Source organism: Rhagoletis pomonella, unplaced genomic scaffold, assembly GCF_013731165.1.
Source record: "Rhagoletis pomonella isolate Grant_MI unplaced genomic scaffold, Rhpom_1.0 Rhpom_scaffold_00009, whole genome shotgun sequence".
NCBI lineage: Eukaryota > Metazoa > Arthropoda > Insecta > Diptera > Tephritidae > Rhagoletis > Rhagoletis pomonella.
The window spans coordinates 35,011,805-35,037,534 of record NW_023458563.1 but is presented as its reverse complement, the minus strand read 5'-3'; the positions used below and the strand labels follow the sequence as shown (position 1 = coordinate 35,037,534).

The window sequence follows — 25,730 nt, the reverse complement described above, 5'->3', positions numbered from 1 at the left end:
AAAAGGAGCTGAACACCTTTTGCAGAGAACACCTTTCTGCGTAGGCGCCTTTCGGCCGCACTTAATGATTATAACCCTCAGGCAATAGAATTCTCCTTTTGTTTAGCGAAGAAAAGGAGCTGAACATTTTCTTTTGTATTGATTTCCCCTGTATTCCTTTTTAATCATTGCCTTCTTTGTATGTATTGTTTTGTACAATATGGCAACACATGTTATGTGTCAGTTTGCAACCATGTGTTATTGTAAATATGCGTGAAATTCAATGTAATTTACAAGTCGATAAAAGTTTAATTAAAGTGATTTATATACAAGATAAAATAAAAGAAAAGTGTGTAAAGTATTAAGTACAGTGTTATGTGCATTTATATATATATATAAAAGTATGCACAAATGCTTTTTTGTTAAGGAAACCAAGTGGAACGACTTAAGAAATTTTAACAACAAATAACTTATAAGCAATGAATATTATAATTATGATATAAGGGAGGGATACCTCCCTTAACATCCTGACCAAATTTCATTTGTTAATTCCACCTGGTTTTCTTAAAACACAAGGTGCGGCTGACTACTAAAGCCCACCCGTAAAAGGTATGCAATTTTAAGGAAAAGCAATTGCTTTTATTTTATTTATTCGGCCCAATGTCAGCATAGAAATCCAACGCAGAATCACTCTTGCCAGCAAGTGCTACTTTGGACTGAGTAGGCAGTTCAGGAGCAAAGTCCTCTCACGACGACTCTATAAGTCACTCATCATACCCGTGCTGGTATATGGCGCAGAAGCATGGCCAATGACAACATCCGATGGGCCAGATCTTGGAGTATTCGAAAGATAGATTTTGCGGAAGATTTACAGACCTTTACGCATTGGCGACGACGAGTACCGCAGACGATGGAACGATGAGCTATATGAGCTTTACAACGACATGGACATAGTGCAGCGAATTAAAATACAGCGGATCTGCTGGCTTGGCCATGTCGTTCGAATGGACACCGACGCTCCAGCTCTGAAAGTATTCAACTCGGAACCAGCTGGTGGTACCAGAGGTATAACGCTTTCGTCAGGTTATGGGGGATATGCCTTCTGTCGATCACAAAACCAAACATGAACGTGAATTGCTGGCGAAAACGTTGGACCAAATGTTTCAATAAAAAAAATTATTTTGGGCGGGGGACGAAGTTCGCCGGGTCGGCTAGTATTGCTATACAAATCTTGAATTTATGCAAAAAAAAATCAAATTTCGGGCATTGTGCAGTGGTTATCAACAGATCGCGGTGATTTGCAAACTATAGTTAAACCATTGGATGAGTTTGTTCAGTTTTTAAGTGATCATATGAAGAAACTTCTGCGACATGACTTCATTGCCAAACAACAAAATTTTTATTTGTTTGTGAGCTGAAAACCTGTTTCAAAGTCAGTTTTAAATGCTATGGAGAAAATCTTTCTATTGATTATCAGGACTCCTCCCAAGGTCATTGGTCTAAAACACAAGTCTCAATCTACCCTTTTATAGTTTATTATCTTACATCTAAAGGGGATTTGTAACACATTAGTTTTGCCATAATATGTGACATAATGGAGCATAATACGATTGCTGTGCAGCTTTTCTACACCGTCAAAAGAGAAGTTCCGTAAGTGTGCAATTACGACTTCGCGTCTGTGATACGGACTGCCAATATTATATTGCGTCAAATTCTCATTCGAAGACACCAGGATAGTTTTTTCTGCACGCTTTCATACAACTTTTTATTTTGGAAAATTTTGCCTCCAAAGGAATTTTTTCAGGTGTTATACCCTATTTTATGGTTTCTAAATTTTATCTGGTTGGTTTTCTTCGTCAAATTTCTTTGGCAAAGTTGTTCAAAATGTCTCAGGCCTTAATTTTCGTGAACATACCAAACTCCAGAAAAGAGGTCTTTTACACTTTTAGGTGGAAAATCCGAAAGCAGTTGTATATTAATAACACAGGAACACAAAAACAAAAAATGTTGTGAACCAGATGGTAGACACCACTATTTCTAGGTTTTTGGGGTCGCTTCATTTCATTTCTCATGCAAAGTTGAGATGTATGTGTATTCCTATGTTTTTTCGACCGTTGAAACCGAAAATGACTATAAAAAATAAAGTTGTAAGGTTGAAAATGGAAAAAATAATGACTAAATAAAATAAATTATGTGGATATGTGGTTAATTAAAGGTAACTGCCGCAAGAAGTACTACGTTTACTTGTGAAGCGTTCGCAGAAGATGAACTTTATCCTTAACTTTATCTTCATTATTGATACCAATTCGACTATACGAAACATAATTTGTTTTCTGCTTTTTAATGTGTGAAAGATTATAAAAATAAATTTTTATGCACAATAAAACGTTTTCTACTTTAATTATACAAAACTAACTGACATTACCATCTCCGAACTCACTGTCTTTTAAAAGGCTGTCCAAATCAATTGTCATTTCATAATTGGAAACTTAAGATTCGAGAATCGGAATCAGCGATCTCAAAAACCCCAAAATACCCTATTTTAATAAAGTTGACTGATTTCCTCATTCTTCTTTTCGCCATATTTGAACCGTCATTGATCGGATTTTTGAAATCTGACTTCAGATTCAATAAGCGACCCCAAAAAGCGCTTGCATGCCATTTTTTAACAAAACGCCATGACTTTTAATTTTTGTATTAGCCATTTTGTATACGCCATTTCTAATTTTTAGAGTCCGACTAATCAGTGACCTCAAAAACATATAGAAACACAGTGGTGTCAAATTGTGTCAGAGCGTCTTTGGGCAAAGAGTTTTGTCCGCTTAGATTTAGATTGCAGACCAATGTGGGCGCTTTAAACAGAATATAACCATAATGTAGTTATTTTCGGCCAAAAAATATTTTAATGTTGCATGAAAATTCAGGGTACGAACCCATTCTGGGTGTAGTAAATAGGTTATAGGAAATGGGGGAATTTTTTGTTGTCATTTTCGGTTTCAACGGTCCAAGGAAGATAGGAATACACACCCATCTTAACTTTGCATGAAAAATGAAATTTCAATCCCCAGGTGTGGTTGTAAGAGGGTGGTAGCGTGAAAATGGTCCGTTGAAGATATTTTTTTGGTCATATTAGTTTTTAACGACCCCAAAAACCTAGAAATAGTGGGGTCTACCATCTGGTTCACAACATTTTTTGCTTTTGTGTTCCTGTATAATTAATATGCATTTGCTTTCAAATTTTCAACCTAAAAGTGTCAAAGACCTCTTTTCTGAAGTTTAGTATGTTCACGAAAGTTAAGGACTCAGACATTTTGAAAAACTTTGCCAAAGAAATTTTGCCGAAAAAAAACCAGATAAAAGTCAGAAACCTGAAAATTTCCATTGGAGGCAAAATTTTCAAAATAAAAAGTTGTATGAAGGCGTGCAGAAAACTTCAAAAACTAATTATACAGTTCGATTCCCCATACCCGAAATAGGGTGAAACCGTCTTCTCCGGCCATGTCTTTTTTTGCGGCTATACCAGTGTTATCAGGATTCCTCCCAAGGTCATTGGTCTAAAACACAAGTCTCAATCCACATTTTATACTTTATTATCGTACATCTAAAGGGGATTTACAACACATTAGTTTTGCTATGATATGTGACATAATGCGAGTATAATACGATTGCTGTGCACCTTTTACAAAAAAATTATTAGCCTTCCTAAAGGAAAAAGAAATATTGATGAGCGAGATAATATACGGGGGTGGTCCCAAAAGTACCCGGCCTAACCTAGAGATGGCGGTAGTTGTTTGAAAAATATCACTGTGTTAAAAAGTACAAAATCCATAAAGAATATGTTTCAAGTTTGAAGACGCCATGTTGTTTAGTTTATGCTTTTCAGCCGTCAATAGTGAACGTTTTCAGTGAACTTGTGGAAATGGAGAAAATTGGTCATCGTTATGTGATACAATACTTTTATTTGAAAGGCCTCAGTCCATCCAATGTAAAAGCTGAAATAGATTTTGCTTTGGGAGGGTCTGCTCCTTCGTTTACAACAGTAAAATATTGGGTAGCAGAGTTTCAACGAGGTCGTACGAGCTGCCAAGACGAGCATCGCAGTGGTCGACCAAATGAGGAGACGACTCCAGAAATGGTGATGAGAGTTCGCGAGCTAGCAGATATAGTAGGCATTTCAAAACGTACGGTACATCGCATATTATGTGAAGATTTGGAAATGAGAAAGCTGTGTCCAAGATGGGTGCCGCAGTTGCTCACACTCGACCAAAAACAGTGTCGTGAAGAGGTTTCAATTGAGTGGTTAGCGAATTAATGAATTAATGTTTGATTTGCTACCTCATGCACCCTATTCGCCAGATTTAGCCCCCTCGGACTTTTTTCTGTTCCCCAACTTCAAAAAATGGCTCCGTGGTCAAAGATTTTCTAACGATGAAGAAATGATGTCGGCAGTTAATGGCTATTTTGAGGAGCAAACCCGTTCTTATTATAAAAAGGGTATCGAACTAATAATTGAGCATCGCTGGGAAAAGTGTATAGAGCTGAAAGGAGATTATGTTGAAAAATAAATATATTTTTCCCAAAATTTTTGTGTTTTCTTTGTTAGGTCGGGTACTTCTGGGCCACCTCCGTACTTTACAGATGGTTCAGAAGCGCAGTACAAAAATGGAAAAAAATTTGTCAATCTTATTCATCATGACATGATTTCGGTTGTCCAGGAAAATGGAATTTGCATGCAACCTCTCAGGGCAAAGGTCCGTGCGATGGAATAGGAGGAGTTATAAAAAGGACAGCTGCAAGAGCAAATCTTCAACGACTTTACAACCACCAAATAACTTTTTGAATGAGCTAAAATCCATTTGATTGAAATTTCCGTAAAATTGTGCACGAATATGAAATTGAATCAGATTTCTTAAATGTTTGGTTCAAAAATTTCATTACACTTCCTGGTTCACAGCAAATACATGCCGTTATTCCGTTTTCTAAAACAGAAGTAATGGCTAAGTAATTCTCCCTTTCGGGGGAATATAACAATGTGGCTTTATTAGAAACTATGAAAAAGAAAACAATTCGTAGGCCTCGAAAAATGCATTAAAGAACCGGTAAATGTGAAAAAATTTACAGTTTACGGATTTTTTCTAAGATGGCAGAGGGAACTTAAATTTGTGTATGAAATTTGTGATGTAAAACGTTCAATTGTATTCGTGGTGTGTAAGAAATTGATAAATAAATTACTGATGTTGGTTTCTTTCAGTTGTCTTGTTAAGAATCGTACATTTATTGAAAAAAAAAACCTAAAACTGAATAAATTTAACTTTATTGACTTCAACTCTGGTAGTCTTAAACTTTTCGCACGACTGTAACTTATTTTTCTTGAACACTTAAGGCAGTCCCACGATGAAACTTACAGGTCATGTGGGGGACATTTGGGCCTAGATTTGAAAAAAATTTAAGAAATTGAAGACCACCTATTTTCAACATGGCGACTTATATTTCTTTGTCTTTCAAAAAAATTAAATTTTTTTGTTTTGTAAACTAGATTCCTCCTATTTAAAAGTGAATTAGTTTGTGATTAATTTCTCATATTAAAAACTTATATTGGATGAATGGAAAAAAGTTATAACGATTAAAAAAAAATAGTACCAGAAATTTTGAAGTCTTATATAACCGCAATTTTTTAAAATTTTCAAAAAATATTTAATGGTAATATTTTCCATAATATAAGGTTTGATTACACAGAATATTAACCAAATCCTATTAAGTCATTAAAATATCTGTCATGAGTTGACGTGGAATTCGCCATTTCTGTTCTTTCTGTTACATGGACACTCCGAACCGCATGCAGCTTCTTTGATCAGTGACCCACTGTCTCAAGTGTTAACAGCTTAGTTTAAAAACAGTTTGGGGTATCCGCAGATAGCATAAATCCAAAATTTCGAATTTGAAGTAGCACTGCTATATGTTTTCGGAAATTTTTAACTGTGCTTTCACCACAAATGTAACAAAATACTATTTGCTCGTTGGGACCACTTCTACGCGATGAAGACCTGATATCTGAATCAATTCATATATAGAAACTAACCAATAAGACTTCAATTTACGCCCACAAAAGTACTGATTACGGCCAACATCCAAAACTGACGTAAAATTCTAAACTAGATGTAAAAATATTTTTAGCATTGTCAATGCACACCTAATAACAAACCTCTAATGATATCTCAGCAACAAAAAATGTTCTTCAAATTGTTGACCTGTGTGCATCATAATCATTTTTATCCACACCTCCATTATGTTATTCTCCGTTGTAAACAACCCAGGGGCTTCTTTCAGCAAACCCTTCACCCAGCCCCAGTTTACTTAATTTTTTTTTAATACATTTCTTATTTTAAGAATTTAAACTGTTTATTAACACAAAAATTCATAAAAATAAAGTAGGCTTAAAGTGCTCTATAAATCGGAAGTTTTTATGAAAATTTTACTTTATAAAGCCTTAAAAATCGAATTTATGGTTTATGAATAAAGCGATTAACGTTTATTACTTCTTACGGAAGTATAGCTCGTTATCTAATTCTGAATTTCGAACTTTGTACAAAATAAATGTAATCAAAAACGTTAACAAATGTTAGAAATATTGGTATGCAGTTTTAAAGCCTGTTAAATTTTATTGTAATAATTTTTGTTTTTTTTGTAAATTTTTGTTGTTGACGGTGCTACTAATTAAAAGGCTCGAAATTTTGACAAAACTTTGCCGAGTTATCTTATTTTTGTATGTATTCTGTTTGAACATGAACTTACATGGTTTTTGTTAGACTTTTTAAAATGTCGCGTCCCTATTTATATTTGTGCTACTGTATATATGAAAAAATTAAATAAAAATTGCACAGGTGATGCAGAATTTTAACTACCTCCATTCGGTATTAAAATCTTATATGTACATACCTTGAAATTTAATTTTTTTGAATCAATATTGCACTTTTATACTGAGGGCCGGTTGTTCAACGTCTGGTTAACGCAAACCGGTGGTAGAAGCTCCGGCTAAATAAAAAGACTGCTTTATCGATCACATGTTATAAGCATGATGTACTTGAAATCGTCAATAATGATGTTTAACTGGGAGGTAGTGATAACCAAACATTGAACAACGGGACCTAAGCGCGTGTAAGAGTATTTTCTTAGCGTCTATCTGCCTACATACTTCTGAAAATGGAGTTTCTTGAGTCCATTTGGGATCGAAATATGTAAGTGCATTGTCTGCGTCCTCTTTAAGTGGAGGTGTGCACATGCACACTAATGCTTTTATTGTTTCGTTGTTTTAGTAATAGCATACATATTTGGGGAATATTGCTGAAGTGATGGTCGTGGGAACTTTTTGACTTTTTCCCTGCCTACCAATAATTTTATAAGTTTTTTAAATATCTAGCACGTCGAGGATTAGCTTTAGTATTGAGACGTGGGATATTTAAAATGTTTTAGCAATTTGCCTAAAAGCCAAAAATTAATCAATTTAAAATAATTTTTTTACTTAAAAACCACTAACACTATGAAAAATGAAGGAAAGTAATTTTCTCGGAAACTTTAGGTGATGGAAAATTTTTTTCGTTGCTTACTGCCTAAAACCTATCCAACTTAGTAATTAGTTTTTTGAGAGGGAACCCATCACAGGCTTATGTTATCAGCGTGGAATTTCTTGTATCAGTTCTGACATTCTTTTAGATCATTGTCACCATAATTATTATGCAATTTTTTACAATCATTTAAACGGTAAGCTATTAGAGAAGTAACAAATGAAAACCATATGTATGAAAGATGATATAGGGGTATTTCCATACGTCGCATACGTGACAGTCGTACGTATCAATGTGATACAAACAAGGAATACCATTTGTTTTCTTTAACTTTTTTGGGCCATTGAATAGCACTTAATTAGCTCCATATTTAACCGAAAAATGAAAACTATCGAACTGCTTGCTTGGTCCTGAAATATAAGCATTTAAAGAGAGTATCGTTGGGTGACAAAAAATGGAAGTAGATTTTTTCTTTTCTTACAAAATCGCAAAACTCTGCGAATTGTGGATGGCTGTTTTCATGAAACTTATTTTAATATGATTTGGAGCAATTCTAGTTGTTTTTAGAGTTTTTTGAATTAATGCAACTTGTTTCAATTTTCTTTTACAATCCGAAGTGTGAAACGTCATAAATTTCCATCGTTATATTTTTGTTAATATTGCTTTTAAATGAATTTTTAACGCAAATAAAACATGTATTTTATGTAGAATATACTTTATATTTTAACTTCAGCACCAATTCAGGGCGAATTTGTTGGAAATCTATGACTTATTATGTTTCAACTACATACGCCAAATTCGAACCAAAACGGGCCATAAATACGGTTTTTCGAAATATCTGAACCTTGGCGCCACCTAGGAAGACCACTTTACGCAAAGATGATTCTACTTACATAGCCAGTATATATTTTAAAAAAGCGTTGTAAAAAGCAGACAAATCGGCCCGTACATACGTTAGATATAAGACTTTTATTTATTTTTTGTCGTGGTGGACCTTCCGATGGAAACACCCATTTGTAAAAGACTCAAACTGCCAAAACTGCACTTGCACCAGCTGTCACAAATATACGTAATGACTTTTTACTCCACCCAGAACATGATTTAAAGATTAAAGGTAAAGGGTGTTTTTAGAGGTTTGGTTTTCCGATAAAGTTACAAATCGGCCCCATCCGAGCCAGCCGGCATGCCCGAAATTTTATTCAAAACACTAACATAAACTTATTTTTCTGTAACGTAAATTTAAGCTTAACATATTTTATTTATATTTAAAGCTCTAAACCTCTAAAAAAACACGCTTTATCATACACACATGTGGATATAAGAAGTAATTTAAAAAAATGCGTAAAACAAAATCTACCTCATCCGCCGGCACATCTACATTTCGTAAAGCAGCCAGTTTTTTCTCCAAATCAGCTAAAGAACTCTTTGTAAGGCATCCAATTTGACGGTGGCCTGTACCACCTTCGGGTTGCCCGGCGCCAGCGCTTGCACTAGATGTACTGCCGCCTACGCCGCAAACTATTTGACAAATCTTTAATAATGAAGACACTCTTACACTACACGTCCTACTTACCTTCAGAGTGCAATTCGTTAGGGGTGTGGGCAGACGAGCACGAAGCAGCACCACTACTGGTGGGTACTTGGGCACCAGGAACTTGATACGATGACTCCACTCCTTCAATAACATTCGTAGTAAGATGCTGAAAGTCAGAACCACCACTGATGTCAAGAGATGTGCGACGCGAGTTATACACAGACGAACCACGAGCTGAGTTCAAAATACCCGTTGGTGTGCTTTGACCAAGTGATTGTGCGGATGTTATTGGTGATGGTCTGTAAATCTGTATACAAATCAAATTATTTCAAACAATTTAGTCATACTAATTTAGTGATAAATTACAAAATGCGAGCGTGAAAACGTAATTAGCAAATATGCATATACGTAGTAGTACAAAGTGTATTGTTTTAACAATGAAATGGTGAATTGAAAAATGAGATTTAGTTACACAAAATAAAGTAATTAGTTGATGTTAAGACAACTAATATTTTTTACTCGAAACGTAACACTGGAATAAATAATTTCTTATAATTCCTAAGCGTTTTTCAATTTGCCTTTATTTTATAATCTCCTAGAATTAGGCATCAGTAAAAATATTCAAGCATAAAACTTAAAACGAAAGCAGTGAAAAGTAAACGAAACATCTTACTTTCACACAGAAATGGAAAAATGAAAACAATAGCGTAACTGGTTTATCAGAACCCTAATACTTTGTACTACCTCTTCTTGATGCTGCTGTTGTTGTTGTGGAGGCATTGGTGCCGACGATGATAGAGCTGCGATAGGAACCGTTGGCTGCTGGTTGCTTTGTTCATTAGCATTATTAATCGAAGCTACTACAGAAGTGGCAAAAGCATGAGCATGTGTAATATTTTCTAACTCGATTTTTAATTGTTCCAAAGTGTTGCTGGCTGTATTATTCGATGATGCAGATGTCACGGATGATACAATTGTTTGTGTGTTAGATGCTGCGTTTGGCATTGGTGCCGCAGTCGTCATCACTGTGGTACTGGAATTCGACAACGTATTATTGCTTGTCTCCGACGCTACCGCGCTATCACATGAATCGGGAAGCATGACTACGCTATTTCTTTGTGTTTCTGTAAAAGTGACTGGAAATGGGGCTGGGACTGGAGCTGAGGCTTTCGCTTCGAATCCTCCTTCTTCAGCAGTGAAAGCCTTTTGATTAACTGGTGTAGTCGCAGTAACTTCTAGTGTGCCATCTCCAGAAGATGAAATAACAGGGTTTACAAGAAATCTGGATATTTTTCTGCCCGTTGCCGGCACAGCGGATGACGGCGATATAACCATTGGAGCATCATTATTTCGCTTGTTTGGTTCATTTTCAACTTCAACACTATTATGATATTTTTCAATATCCTTGGCTTTATCTGGTGCCGATGCACTTGTTTCTTTTATTGCCGTGCGATGCCTAGCATCAGGTGAGGTTTCGTCATTTTTGGCATCCCCAAACGTTTCCATTTTTGTAACATCCGCTGAATTTAAATTTGCTTGTGCATTCTTTATTCCAACAGTTTCGACTACAGACACTTCACCACAAACTTCTATGTCGTTGGGAGGATTCTCCATTGCGAAAGCAGATGTAGACGAAGTAATTGTATTGTCTGGTGTATAATCAGATGATAAGGACGTGTATTCCGATGCAGTGCTCGTCTTCCGAGAAACCGATTCAGATCCAATCAAATTATCACTACTATTGTTAGGCGTTTCTGATGCTGTAGTTGTGGTAGATGAAGACATTGAAGTTGTTGTTGCGGGATTGCTTTTTACTGTTACTGCTGCAGCAAATGAAGCGCCTTGAGCTGGCGGTCGACCATTAACATTTTCTCCGCTTCCCGAGTTCGTGGTAGTTGCAGCCGGAGTTGATGGCAAGTTAGTTTTTTCAGTAGACAGGGAGCCAACGCTTGAGGATAGTGGCTCGGTTGCTAGCATGGTAGGCTCAAACATTTTAGACATGTCAGTTGAAGTCTCATCGCGCTAAAATTATGTGTTTTAGTTATTGAATTAAAAAAATAGTACTTGTTGTTTGCTTTGTGCAATCACAAAAGATCAAAAATATAAAAAAAATTATAAACATATATAAGAACTAAAAACTATAGATTATGATACCTAACAATACCAGGGTTTTTGGTTATGCTCTTATACTAATATTATTTTAAAATTAATAACAATGAAAAAATATTAGTAGGGAATAAATTTAATTCAACTTATACTTAAGGATAGATATATTTATGTATTGTTTTATTTATACAGATTACTTTTATATTGAATTACAAAAGAGTAACTAACAAAAAAATTCAAAAATCACATTCTAGTTGATTATACCTAATGCTTTTCATCGAATTAACAAGTCACCAAATCGGTTTATGTAAAAAAAATTTTGTTAGTTACGACTTTTACATTTCGGGTGACGATACAAAAATATAACCAATACAATATTTCACAGTCATTCATTTTAATGAATATATATTTTACAAATAAAAAACATTAGGTTTACAATAACAATGCTTCCTACACCACATTTGATTAAATTTTTTAGTTTTAACAAGATACACCAACCGGAAAAATGTAAAACTAAAATTATTCGCTCCAGATTTTAAATTCATTGCCAAATTTAACTTAAAAAACGGAAAGTCAAAACAGAAAATAATACATTTTAGTTGTTAGCGTATTAGTAATATAGTATCACACAGGGGCACACACCTTTTATGTAACATTTGCTTATAACTCCACAAGGAAGCCGCAGAACTGTACATATCTAATTAGTACAAAGTGCTAAAAGATATTTTTTTTTGTAATTTGACAAAAATTAAAATTAACCAAAACCACAAACTAAACCAGACTCACCATGCAAAAAAAGAAAAAGCTTCCAAATCTGTAAGATTTTCTTTTGTTAGTTATGTGCCAGCAATTTTAAACTGATAGGTCGTCAAAAAACATCTAAAGTGTGTTTTTGAAAGTTATGATTTTGGAGAAATTGACCAGCAATACAATTAGGGAGTTCACAAGGTGTTGCATACTGTCCCATAATTGTATGTCGTAAACCTTAAACGGATAAAAATATATGAACGACATTCGCAAAGTACCATAAACTTCATATTATGAATTTTCACATTAAACATTTATTTGAGCCTTTAAAAGAACATTAAATGATAATTATAATTTGTATGCCATGTTTGTGATTACTAGATACAGATACACATACAAATATAATATATACAAAAAAAGCATACCAAAACAGCTATGCCCGTTTTTATATGTGTTTGAATGCGAACTAATCTCTCAATTTACGAGGTATTCGACACAAATTTGGTTTTGAAACCGACTAAATCGGACCACTACAACATACATACGAATAGAGTTCACAGTGAAAATCATTAACATGGGCCCACTATAACTTATAGCCCCATCCAAATTATTGTTGAGACATGAGGTTTTTTCTTTAAAACTCCTCCATTAAACAGGTGCACCATAAAATTATGCGAGCTATTTAGCAAGGAAGCACCGAGTCTACTGAGAATGTTGTCAAGATCGGTGCTGTACAAGGTATATCTCCCTTACCACTGATTGTTTAGGTAAGAGTCCTTGTGATGTACATATGTAACTGCTCCATTTAAATAGCTGAAGACCTGACATTTTGAAAGTCATTAAGATACATTTAATATATGTAATGCATAGCTCCCAAACCGCTTCTCATAAGCAGAAAATCGCAGTTCAAAGTCCGCGTAAAACCATAGGTTCCTCCCATTTGTGTGACAACATCAAGGTGAACGCCACAAATCGGAAAAAAGCTCGATCAAACACTAACACATTTTGTAAGCGCCAGACTATAATTATTATTATAGTTCTTCAACAAGACGACATATGTGGGAAGTGGAACCACATTCCCCGCTCATAACGTACCACCGCCGAAGAAGTATGTGAGACCGGTATAGGGAGCTGAAGAGGGCCGAAATATGTGAATGCGAAAAACTCGAAATGCTGGCTGACAGGAAAACGCACGAAAATTTTACCAGATAGCGATTTGAGGAAGGTTTGAAGCCCAGGGTGAACTCCTTTGGCGACCACCACACTCAATGGTAAGTACTGAAAGTTGTGGAGAAGACGAACCCGAGCCCCCAGTCGGTGCTGACTAGAGATTTTTTTTGCGATCCCGGGATTTCGAGACATCTTTCATACAATCCCGGGATCCCGGGATTTAGATATTCATTATTTTCCAACAACTTAACATGAAACAACTACATCAATATAGTTTGAGAAGCTGTCCTACCATATAATAAATCTATATATATAAATGTGAATGGTTGTTTGTTTATTACCTTATAACTTCCGAACCGCGGCACGGAATCGCACGAAACTTTGTACGCTTATCTGCTTTTACCCCGGGCAGGTTATAAGCATAGAGAAAAATGGGCAGTACTGGAAAAGAGGGTGTGGCACCTCCTATACTAACTAAAATTTTCATGTTGTATATCTCTTGAAATATTTGTGGCATGCTTATGGTAAAATATGGGCGGTATTGGAAAAGGGGGCGTGGCACCTCCCATAGGCGTGAATTATTTAATTAGCTCTAACTTCGGAACCGTAAGTCACATGAAATTGAAATTTGGTATGCAAACATATCTATGGTAGATGCTTATCTTAAGGTATATACAAATGAGTTTGTAAAAGAGGGGCGTGGCATATAACATAGGCGTGGAATTTTTAGTCAGTCATATCTTCGGAACCATAAGTCACATGGGCTGGAAATTTAGTATGCAGACATATGTATTGTAGGTGCTTATGGTAAGGCATCTATATTTAAATACACTACAATAAAATTTTGAAATCTCTTTTTTGAAAGCACCGTTGGCTCGATTTCAATGAAACATATACCGATTTAAAAGATATAACTTCGTCTAATCCAGAAATGTTAATTCCGATACATAGGGGGCGTGGCATCTGACATATAGCCTAAAATGTGAAAGCCACTATATCTCCAAAACCAATTATTTTGAGGAGCTGAAACTTAGCACAGATACATAGATTGTAAATACCCTACTTACGGTGAAAAATGGTAGGTACTGGGAAAGTGGGCGTGGCACTTCCCATACAAACTGAAATTTTCATATCGCTTATCTCGGGAACCACTTAAGCTAACGTCCTGAAATTGGACACAGCAACATATGTTGTCAATACCGTACTTTCGGCGAAGAGTGGTACATTTTTGGAAGGGGGCGTGGCACCGCCCACACAAACTGAAATTCTCATATCGCTTATCTCTGGAACCGCTTATGCTAACGTCTGAAATTTGGCACAGCAACATATGTTGCCAATAACGTACTTACGTAGAAAAGTGGTAGATTTTAGAAAAGAGGGCGTGGCACCACCCATACAAACTGAAATTCTTATATCGCTTATCTGTGGAACCGTCAATGCTAACGTCCTGAAATTTCACACAGCAACATATGTTGTCAATACCACACATACGGAGAAAAGTGGTATATTTAGGAAAAGGGGACGTGGCACCGCCCACACAAACTGAAATTCTCATACCGCCTATCTCTGGAACCGCTTATGCTAACGTCCTGAAATTTGACACAGCTATTTATGATATCAATAGCGTACTTATGGCGAAAAGTGGTAGATAATGGGAAAGGTGTGGCACCGCCCATACAAACTGACATTCTCATACCGCTTATCTCTGGGCCCGCATACGCTAACGTCTTGAAATTCGACACAGCAACATATGTTGTCAATACCGTACTTATGACGAAGAGTCGTAGATTTTGGAAAAAGGGGCGTGACACCGCCCATACAAATTGAAATTCTCATATCGGTTATCTCTGGAACCACTTATTTTAAGGCAATGAAATTTTATACACCTAGATTTATACACATATAAAATCACAAGAATCATTCAATTGGGAACCATTTTCTCCCAGATTTTAAAATCGCATTGAATCATTGTTGTTTTGTGAAAAAGTTTTTAGAAGTTCCAGTGTGTTTCAGGTGGCGCAGGGATTGAAAGCTATCCTAAAAAATCATATTTATGATCAGATTTGTTTCACTTTTAAAACACATATTAGTAACATAAAATTTGGTGTAACTTGGTAGCCCAATCGTGTGATGAAAGAATATTGGGCTCCGGCCCAGTCTTGATAAAAACCCGTGCGAAACCGCCGTTAGAGAAGGAAATATTATCTTTTGTTGTAAACCTTCAGGATACTTTCTCAACCGTTAACGAGTCTGACGAAAAAAGAAAGAGTTTATGTAGATGTGGGCAATTTAGTTTTTAACCTACAAGAGGCTCTCAGACAAATATAATCGAAAAACTTATTTAGTCTGAATTGGTATATGTTTGATATTAGTCAGTGATGAACATCTCATCTATACATACAAATACATATGCATATTTTTTATAACTGAAAATTGAGGTTCCTTTTTCGGTCTATTTTCAAAAGTTACTCTGAAGATGTTTGGAGGAGGCTTGGTAGAACTAGCATTAATCAATCCGGCATTAACGTTCATAATTCGATTTTAAGTTTTCCTGTAAATTCGTTATAAATTATGCTGGTGGACTTCAAAATAGTATTTCGAATAAAGGAGTTAGTATTGGTTACAGGTAAAATTCAAAAGTGTATGGAAAAAGATGTCGAATTTCGACAACTGGGCGATACTAGTATATATAAATGAGACTGTGAAAGGGGCGGCAAATCCCAAAGGCGTCGAATATTTTACCAGTTATAACTTCGGAACAATAAGTCACATAAACATGACATTTGGTATGCAGAGATATCTATGGTAGGTGCTTATAGTAAGGTATATATAAATGAGTTTGTAAAAGGGGCCGTAGCCCTTAAGATAGGCTTGGAATTTTTTAACAGCCATAACTTCGGAACCACAAGTAACATGACCCCTTTAATTCCTTCTGACGTGGGGTGAAACCCGCGGGTAAAAGCTAGTATTAAATAAATGGGTTTGAAACCTACTTTATTATTTAAGTTAAAAAATTTTCATTAGTAACAAAACAAAAGGGAGTAAATTTATACACATTTAACAGTACTTTAGCGTGTAAATATATTTATTTATTTATTTATTTATTTATTTATTTATTTATTTATTACGATCTTGAAGATCTAGATAATTTAATAAGGTACAAAGTATTTTTAATGTTTACATATTTGTTTCGATTCTTTAAATTTCTTCGGCTTCAATTATCTAATAATCTATAAAATTATTTACTAAAAATTTTTAACTACTTGATAGGTAGCGCTTTACAGTAGCTGTATAATAATTTTTTAAATTTTTTGGTATTATTGCAGTTTTTAATATCAATTGGCAGATCATTATATTCTCTAATTCCATCGTAGTATATACTTTTTTTATCGAATTCGGATCTCACTACCGGCAAGTAAAAGTTGTTATTGTGTCTTGTTTGATAGCTATGGACCTCTCTATTTAGTCTGACACGTTCACTTAGGTAATTCGGCAGGTTTCCCAACTTTATGTTGTGTATAAACTTCAATGTGTAGTAAGTCATGTTCTGTTTTACACTAAGCCAGTTTAAGCTGTCAAGTAAATCTTTAATTGGGGTATCGTACCGTTTTCTTAATATGAAACGCATAATTTTGTTTTGCTTAATTTGTAGCCTGGATATTTGCGAATCAGCTAATGCGAATAGAATTGTAGGGCAGTAAATGAAATGCGGCTCGATAATGGATCTATAGACCAGTATTTTGTATTGCTTACTAATATGCTTGCATGATCGAAACATGAACCCTATTTTTTTGGAAATTTTCCCTTCAATGTATTTTAGATGTTCATCCAATTTTAATTTGTCATCTATAATTATTCCCAGATATTTTATTCGGTTTACTCTTTCTATAGGGGTATTTGCTATTTTTAGCGACACATTATCATCTTGAGTCACTCTAGACCCCATTATCATCCATTTTGTCTTTTCTATGTTTATTTTAAGCATATTTTGGCACAACCACTTATATATTGCCTGTAGGTCCGACTGTATTTTTGAGGCTGCCTCATCAATCGTGTTACAGCTTATAGTCAAAAGTGCATCATCAGCGAATAATCTTATTTTGCAGTATTTGATACAGTTTTTAATATCATTTATGTAAATTATAAAAAGAATTGCTGCAAGCACCGATCCCTGTGGCAATCCTATTTCAATGTCCACTTCGGGGGAAGTCTTACTTCTTATTACAGTTTTCTGTTTTCTTCCACTAAGGTAACTTTTGAACCAGTTAAGCGCTATATTTCTAATGCCAATATTATACAGTTTTTTTATAAGAATATCTCTGTCTACTGTTTCGAACGCTCTTTTTAGGTCGAGGAAAACTGAAATTGTAAATTGTTTCTTCGTTCTACTTTCTTTCCATTCTGCAACTACCAGGTTAAGTGCAGTTTCACACGAGTGTTTTGATCTAAACCCTGACTGCTCATTTATAATAATTTCGTATTTATTTAAGTAATCCAGCAATTGGTTCTTAACTACAGTTTCTATTATTTTCTCATCGCTAGGTAAGGTATTTATGGGTCGTATCTCCTCTGGCTTAATTGTTCCCTTTACTTTTTCAACAGGTACAATTACTGATGTCTTCCAGCAATCTGGAAATACACCAAATTGGAAACTTTCATTAATTACACATGTGTAGGTATAGCCTAAGTACTCCATGCTGTCTTTTAATACACCTTCCGTTACTAATTTTTTTCCTCCGTATTTGTTTTTTAATTTCGTTGTAACTCTCATAAGTTCTTCAACATCTATTTCTTTCAGTTTAAACAAGCTTCTGTTTATCTCCATTTGATTTCCACCTGCTTCGAAGATTTCAATGCTATCTCGGATTCTGCTTATGCTCTCACTAAAGTAACGGTTTAATTCAGTTGCTATTTCATAATCATCTTCAATAAGAGCACCATTTACAGAAATTTTTTGAATTTGTGCTACCTCACTACTCAGATTTATGGCGTCTTTTAGACATTTCCACATTAACTTTTGGTTATTAGTATTTCTTGAGATTTCGTTTTCCATAAATGTTTTCTTTTTTATTTTAACTGCTTTTTTGTAATATCGTTTTATTATAATATAGTTATCCCAATTATTGGTTCTCTCTGCTATTTTAAATTGTTCATATTTCAGCTTATTCAATTCTGTTAGTTCATGGTCGTACCATTTATTAATCAATTTAACTTGAACTCGTTTTTTATATGTTAAAGTGGCCATTACGTCATTGAGGATACTGTTTATTCCTTGGACCTTTAGGCTAACTTCGCAGTTGTTTAGTTCAGCTAAATTGTAAGTTCTAAGGAGATTTACTAAGTGGTCTTTTGTATAGTTATTCCAACACACGCGGTTTTCATAAATTCTCATTTGGTACTTCTTTTGAGTTGGTAGTTTGAATGAAATAGTTTCATGATCTGATATTTTATGCGAAGCCAAATTCGATACTTCAACTTCAGATTTGTTACTAAAGAGTAGATCTATTCTCGTTTGTGTTGTTTCTGTTATTCTTGTATTAAAATTAATTAATTGATACATTGCTAGTGATTCGAACGTCCTAATTAGCTGGCTCGAGTATGTTGTGTGTGTATTGACATTTATATTAAAGTCGCCAATAACGATATTGTTGCCGCTTTCAGAAAAGCAATCTTCCATCACCTCATTAATATGTCTTATAAATTCGGCATCACTGGTGTTTGGTGAGTGATATAACGCACAAATCCGCCACTTAGTTATACATCGTATTGTTTCCAACACAATACACCATATATTATTACCTATGCTCCTATTGAATATAACTTTGAAATCAATTTGCTTATGAATATAGGTTAAGACACCACCGGTGTGACGACTATGCGAGTCGCATCTAATATGATTGAACCCAGCAATCTCCAGTTCCGAGTCATATACATCCTCCGTAGTATGTGTTTCTGCACAAAGTACAATATCTGGATTTTCTTCCTCGATCATTATTTCAACTTCATTTTTGTTAGCTGTGATACTATTTGTATTAAGATATATACATTTTAGTTTATTTTTGTGTTTCTTGAATTTTTCATTATATATTGTTTGTGTGTTTTCTGCATCTTCATTTAGTTGCTAATAACCTAATTTTTGTTTTTTTATCTCTAGTTTATTATTGTAGCATTGACAGTGCCTGTCAAATGTATCATGATTTATGTCTAACGCTAGGTTTAATTTTGTGTTCGCTTTTATGCAATTTAGACACTTGTTAATTGGATTTTTTTCACATGTTTTATCGTTGTGTTTTCCGTGGCATTTGTGGCAAGCTTCTTCGTTTTTACAGTCGGCTGATTTATGATTAAATCCTTTGCATTTGTAGCACATTAGTACATTAATAGCATCGAAGACTTTACATCTATCCCACCCGACATTTATTCGCTCTGCGGCAAGAATTTTTGTAAAATCCTCTTTATCTATTTCGATGATTGCATTATACACCTTTATGTTGCCTCGATTTCTTTCAAACTGCTTCAATACTTTTAATGAGCCTTGGATCAGGTTATTATTTTGCTTCCTTATTGATTCTATTAAATCGCTATTTTCGTATTTAAAATTCATTCCTGCAATTAGGATAAAGTAACTTAAGGCATGTCGAAAATAGCTCGATGCAAAAAAAACTTATTCTCATTCGTTATGCGAATGATCCGCATCACATCCGCATTCGACATTCGCATCAAATGATACGAATGTTTTGCGAACGCGAATGTGTACATGGGCGGAGAGTCCACTCTAGTGTTGCCACAAAAGAATTACCAAGTTCCTCAGAAACCTCAAAATCCGAACAAATTACTCAACATTTCTTATTACAGATATGAGTATTGTGCACTGCATACTATTTACAGGTACTTGGTATAAAAATTAATTACATTCTCCAATTCAATTGGTACATTTGTTCGGTAGAGTGCAATAAGGCCCGAGGAAATAACGCCCATGGCCTTTATTTCCTAAAAGAAAGAAATAAAGGCCGCTTGCGTTATTGCCTTTTTGAAAAAGAAATTAAGCCCGCGGGCTTTATTGCCTTTTGTCGGTGGGCATTCCCATGCGTCATCCACATCACCACAATATTTTTGCGGCGTGGGTACACACGTGGGTGGTGCTCAACCGCGGCGGTCCCCGTTGGCGCCATCGCGCGACGCCATGCGGCGCGGCGCTCCTGACTCGGCCGTCCGCGTTTGCGCGCCACCACTGACAAACCTAAGACGCTGAGAACAAATATTAGCATCGCATTGAAGTCTAAAAAAAAAATAACAATTTACCTTTAATTTCCCATAATTCGCATATCAGTTATTGGCAAAAATACCTTTCGATTTTATGCGTATACTGCAGAAGAGAATTTAACGCAGAACTACACTGTATGCAATTCTCTCTACAATTCGTTTGAAATAAGTTCCCTTTTATGCAAATGTATGACAATATACATAATTAGAATGTCTCAGCAAAATAAAGCCAGAGAAAATACTACTCACGGGCTTTATTTCCTTTTTTATGAAATAAATCTATCGGGCGTTATTTCCTTTTCTTTGGGAAATAAAGCCCGCGGGCTTTATTGCCTTTTATTGGTGGACGCTATTTCCCTTTCGAAATGGAAATAACGCCCATGGGATTTATTTCTATTTTTTTTTTGGGAAATAATGCCCATGGGCGTTATTTCCACGGGCCTTATTGCACTCCACCCATTTGTTCTTGCGATCAAATCAAAGTCTCACCGTCATTTTTTATGCCTTGGTTTGTATATAATATTGCTGCAACTATATCAGTGCTCAATCTGGTCCTCAAGTCAGTGCTACACATTTCTAAACTACTAAATATAAGTTCTACAGAAGCATTAGAAGAGGGCTATATTATTAATTCAGATATATTTTTTAATTGGGAAACTTATATGAACCTGAAGAATCTTTTAATTCAAAAACTTTTCCTATAATTTTCTGGATCTAATGAGGAATCAATATGAATATCCTTATGATCGAACAATGCGTGTTCTCTCCATTCGTTACCGAGATTTTGCAATTTTAAAATAAGTGGAAAATATAACGATGGAATGAACAAAAGTATCGATAACATTTTGAATATTTAGCAGCAAATGCAGATGTGCTTAAGAGCGAAAAACACCACACAAGCGGCTTGACAAACCAAGAGAAACATCCCTTTGCTTAAAGCTATTTATGTTGTGTATGGGGGTGTTTGAAGGTTTGACAAGCCGTTTGAGGGAAATGTGAACAAAACTCAAAATTTTTTATTTTCTAGCCGTCATGTTCACGTTTGATCAAACCGCTTACATTGTGTATGGTAAAATCGCATCCGTGCAGCCGGCTTTATATACGAGCCTGTAAGAAATCGCCCCATGGGAGAAAAGGCAGCAAAATTACTTTTTTGTAATATAATATGCCCGTTTTGAACTTTGACTAATACTTAGATTAAAACACTGCACAGGTTAAGCACTCGTTCAATGTTCTAATATTTTAGAAAAGTTCCTTTGGGACGCAAGTCTTTTTCAGGTGTATTTTTTCTTAGGCTTTGTAAAAAAAATTTCAAAAAAAAATGAAAAACTGTATAGGGTTGGTCGAATGAATGGCCGTCCTAGTCACCAGTTCTGAGTATATTCGATTTTTGGGTATAAGGCCTTATGTTGGACAGAAGGGGGAGTATAAGGGACACAAAATTGAGAAAATTAGCCTATGGTTACAGAAAATATGGAATAAATTAATTGACGAAGACCTGCGTGCAAAATGAACCTTTCTTTCAAAGTTCACACTGCTGGCAAATGTAAATAGGGACTAAAATTTAAAAACTAATTAATACAACTAATTTTACTTACTGTGGAAAATTAACAATAAAATACTTTTTTCGCAAAATCTTTTAAAGAGCCAAGAGTCAGGACCGTCCTGAAAATTATGTACATTCATACATACATATGTATGTATATACGCTTAGTAGATTTATTCATTCATTTATTAAAAATTCCATACATACGTTATAATATAAAGAAAAAAACATAGTCAGATAACTAAAGCTAGAGCTCCACACCAAAATTTTCAAGATTTGAGGTGATTTTATTTCGTGGAAAAGAAGTCTGATATGCTCGATTGTTTTTGAGGATGGGAAATTTTGAGATCGAGTGCTTTTTGATGCTTCACATTATTTTCTTCAGATCATTTGATGGAATTCTCGAAGCAGTCGTAAAACAAAATGCAAAGCATTCGTGATATCGAGTTCTTAAAATTTCCAATATTCGTTATATAGTCAACAATGCATTAAAAAAAAAGTGTTCGTTATACCGAACAATCGTTATGCTTTCGTTATACTGGAGCACCACCTCATTTCACATATAATTAACTGCATTTAAATGTGCATTTCAAAATTTTAACAAAAATTATAAAAGTGCAAAAAAAAACATTTGCCAAAATTTTAAACTTTTTACTCAGCGTTTTTAGAAACATTTGAGGTATGCAGTTTTATAGCCCATTAAATTAAAGTAGGATAAAATGCATGTTTCGTGCAGTTACAAAATACCATTGATTTTCGGGAATTTTTTAAACGAAGCTGGGCGGTTTCTTCCATATAAACAAATTGTCGAACTTACTTTGTATGGAAGAAAATGCGTGACACCGCCAGCAAAAAAATAAAAAATCAAAGATACTTTTAGTCACTTGAAACTTGCATTTTATCCTCCTGTAATTTAATGGGCTATACTTACAAAATTGCGTACCTAGAATTTTTCTAAGAATTCTGAGTGAGAAGATTGAAACAGGTTGAAACAAAAAAAATTCAAAACACACCAAGCAAACAATATACTCACGACACTATGTGCCAAATATACTAAAACTGCGTTTTTAGTTTTAGAATGTTTTTATTTGAACTTTATAATTTCAAAGATATAATAAACTCTAAATTTTTTTTTTAAAATTCGGTGCATTGTAGAATAAAAATGGGTACCAAATAAAAGAGAAAATTTTGTAGGATTAAAACAAAAAAATTTGGGTTCACAAGGACGAATAGGTATTGAAAATTCCCTTTTAATCAATTTAATTTTTAAGCAAATAAAGTTGGAGGGACTATACTCGAGGACGTTGTTGAGTATATATTAGTCTTTAACATATAAACTTTTCAAAATAAATATTGCAAAATTTCAAGGATATGCAAGGATAACATTTTTAATGCCATTTGCAATACCTTATGCACCAAAAAAATTAATCTGTTCTTTCTCTACAAAATTTTCTCTTTAATTTGATATCCATACTGTTTTCCTAAGTACAATGCACTAAATTTTTTAAACCATTTTCTGAATTACTCATATTATTCAATTTTCAAAGTCATTTTAAAAAACCCTGACGTCAGAGAGAAAAACTAAAAACGCAATTTTACTGTATATTTGAACCATGGCTTCGCGAATATATTGATTTTTTGTGTGTAAAATTGCCTGTCGCACGGTGTTATGTGTATGTATAATTAGATAGACATTTATATAAAAATATTAAATATTAAATAAACAAAAGAAACATAGCAAAAACTGGTCAAGATAAGGCGTTTCTATTATTGCCACCATTGCATATTACAAATCCCGAAAATCCCGGGATTCTTGGCAAATAATCCCAGGATTTTCGGCACTTAAAAAAGGCCGGAATCCCGGGATCCCGAGATTAACATCCCTAGTGCTGACGTATTCGATAATCCGCCGCCTGACTATGATGGGGTACGAATATGAATTACGCGGCTGAACAAAGCAGCTGGAGTTGACAGCTTGCCAGCTGAGCTATTAAAGTACGGCAGCGATGAGCTGCTAAGGTGCATGCAGAATAAGGTCAGATGAACGCATGTCCAACGACTGGAATTTAAGTGTGCTAAGCACAACCCACAAAAAACGCGACCCCGCAATTCGTGCCAACCACCGCGAGATAAGCCTTCTAAGCATTTTAACCTATGCATTTTAACCTATGGGGTTATCAAGGGTATGTGTGAAAGACTGAAGTCCACCCTCAGCGAACTGATTGGGACTAATCAGTGTGGCTTTAACAGGGCAATTCTGGCAATTGTCTTTTAACTCACCACAGCCTTTCGAAAGGCACATTAAAAAAAAAAAAATTTTTTTCTGTTCAAAACAATAAAAACTACTAAATAAATAATATTAAATTAAAAAAGAAAAAATTAAAATAAGGCAAAAATAAATTAGAAATATTTAAAAAAAAAATTGAGTAATTTTTAAGCAAAAAATAAAACCTAATTCAATTCTCATATAAAAATTAAAGATAATCGTTAATTTCTTCATGATCCAATGATCCGATTTAAATCAAATTAGTATGCGACCACCTGTGAGGTAACACCTTTCCTTTAAAAAAAAGAATTATGTAAATCGGTTAATGTGGTCCAAAGTTATGCGGTAACATACATCAAAAAATAAAAAAATATTCCGACGAACTGATAACCCGAACTGAACCTGTGAATTTGATTAAAAATAAATCAAAAAGAAGAAAATAGTACTTAAAAGGTAAGAAAGAATATTTTTATTTTTAAAACACAAAATAAATATCAAAAGAAAACTAAATTCCAAAAGCAAATTAAATTAGCAAAGAAAGAATTAATAAAATAAGTTTCTAAATATTATGTAAAATTAAAAAAATATTTTTATCTTTGAAATAAAATCTATAAATGAAAAAAATATACTAAGAGAAGAAAAAATTACTTGAAAAAAGAAAAAAAAGAAATAATTAAAATTAATAAAATAAAGTATAATTAAATAAGTTCCTAAAAATTTAAAAGAATAGCATCTAAATATTAAAAGCAAATTAAATTAAGAAAGAAGAAAATATAATGAAAAAAGAAAGATATGAGATTAAAAAGTATATATTTTTTTATAAAACAAAAGAATTAATGGCACGCCCGTGCTTTGCTCACTCGGCCATTGCGAGGGTTGGTGCGACACGAACTAAATGATTTACAAGCAGAATTCGCAAACAAACGAGACATTTTACGAATGATTCGTCCAAAGATACAAACTTTTTGATCAATTTCAATCGTTTTGCGCATGAGCAAACCCAAAGCCAGTACCTTTGCAAAGAAAAAGAGTGCAAACAAAACGAATAATAATAGATTGGCGCTTACACGTATGTTAGTGTTTGGCCGAGCTTCTCCTCAGACTTGTGGCGTGCGCCTTGATGTCGTCACACAAAGCGGAGGGACCTACCGTTTTACGCCGACTCCGAACGGCGATTGTATTTTTATGAGAAGCTGTTTTTCATGGCAGAAATACACTCGGAGGTTTGCCATTGCCTGCCGAGGGACGACCGCTGTTAAGAAAAAACCTTTTCTATATTTTTTGCGATGTTGCTTTGACCAGGGTTTGAACCCAGGTGCTGATGAGTGAAAGCGCGCACTTCTTACCACTACACCACAGCGGCCGACTAACAAACTAAACTAAACAAAACTATTTATGTCAATATTTTTGTGGCTTATTATCATTTATTTAAATATTGTTATTGAGCTTTGTACCACGATAATGTTTTTTAGGAAAAATGGAAAAAGCAACAAAGTCTAAACGGTAAAAGTCTACTTTTCCATAACAACATTGAAATAAATGTTAATAAGCCACAAA

The 25,730-nt window shown here is 34.5% G+C and overlaps 1 protein-coding gene across 9 annotated transcripts in view; it reads right to left on the bottom strand.

Moving 5' to 3' along the window:
- The window catches only part of LOC118745750 (serine/threonine-protein kinase WNK1), a 221,208-nt gene that overhangs the window by 44,797 nt on the left and 150,681 nt on the right, over positions 1 to 25,730 (bottom strand). For 8 of the 9 annotated variants that reach the window (XM_036479394.1, XM_036479396.1, XM_036479390.1 and 5 more), the window contains 3 exons: positions 9,820 to 11,097; positions 9,115 to 9,382; positions 8,899 to 9,059 (listed from right to left, as the gene is read on the bottom strand). In XM_036479394.1, coding sequence (XP_036335287.1) covers positions 8,899 to 9,059; positions 9,115 to 9,382; positions 9,820 to 11,097 — 1,707 coding nt within the window. The remainder of the gene's footprint in view (positions 1 to 8,898; positions 9,060 to 9,114; positions 9,383 to 9,819; positions 11,098 to 25,730) is intronic. The other variant, XM_036479399.1, reaches the window with a different exon arrangement.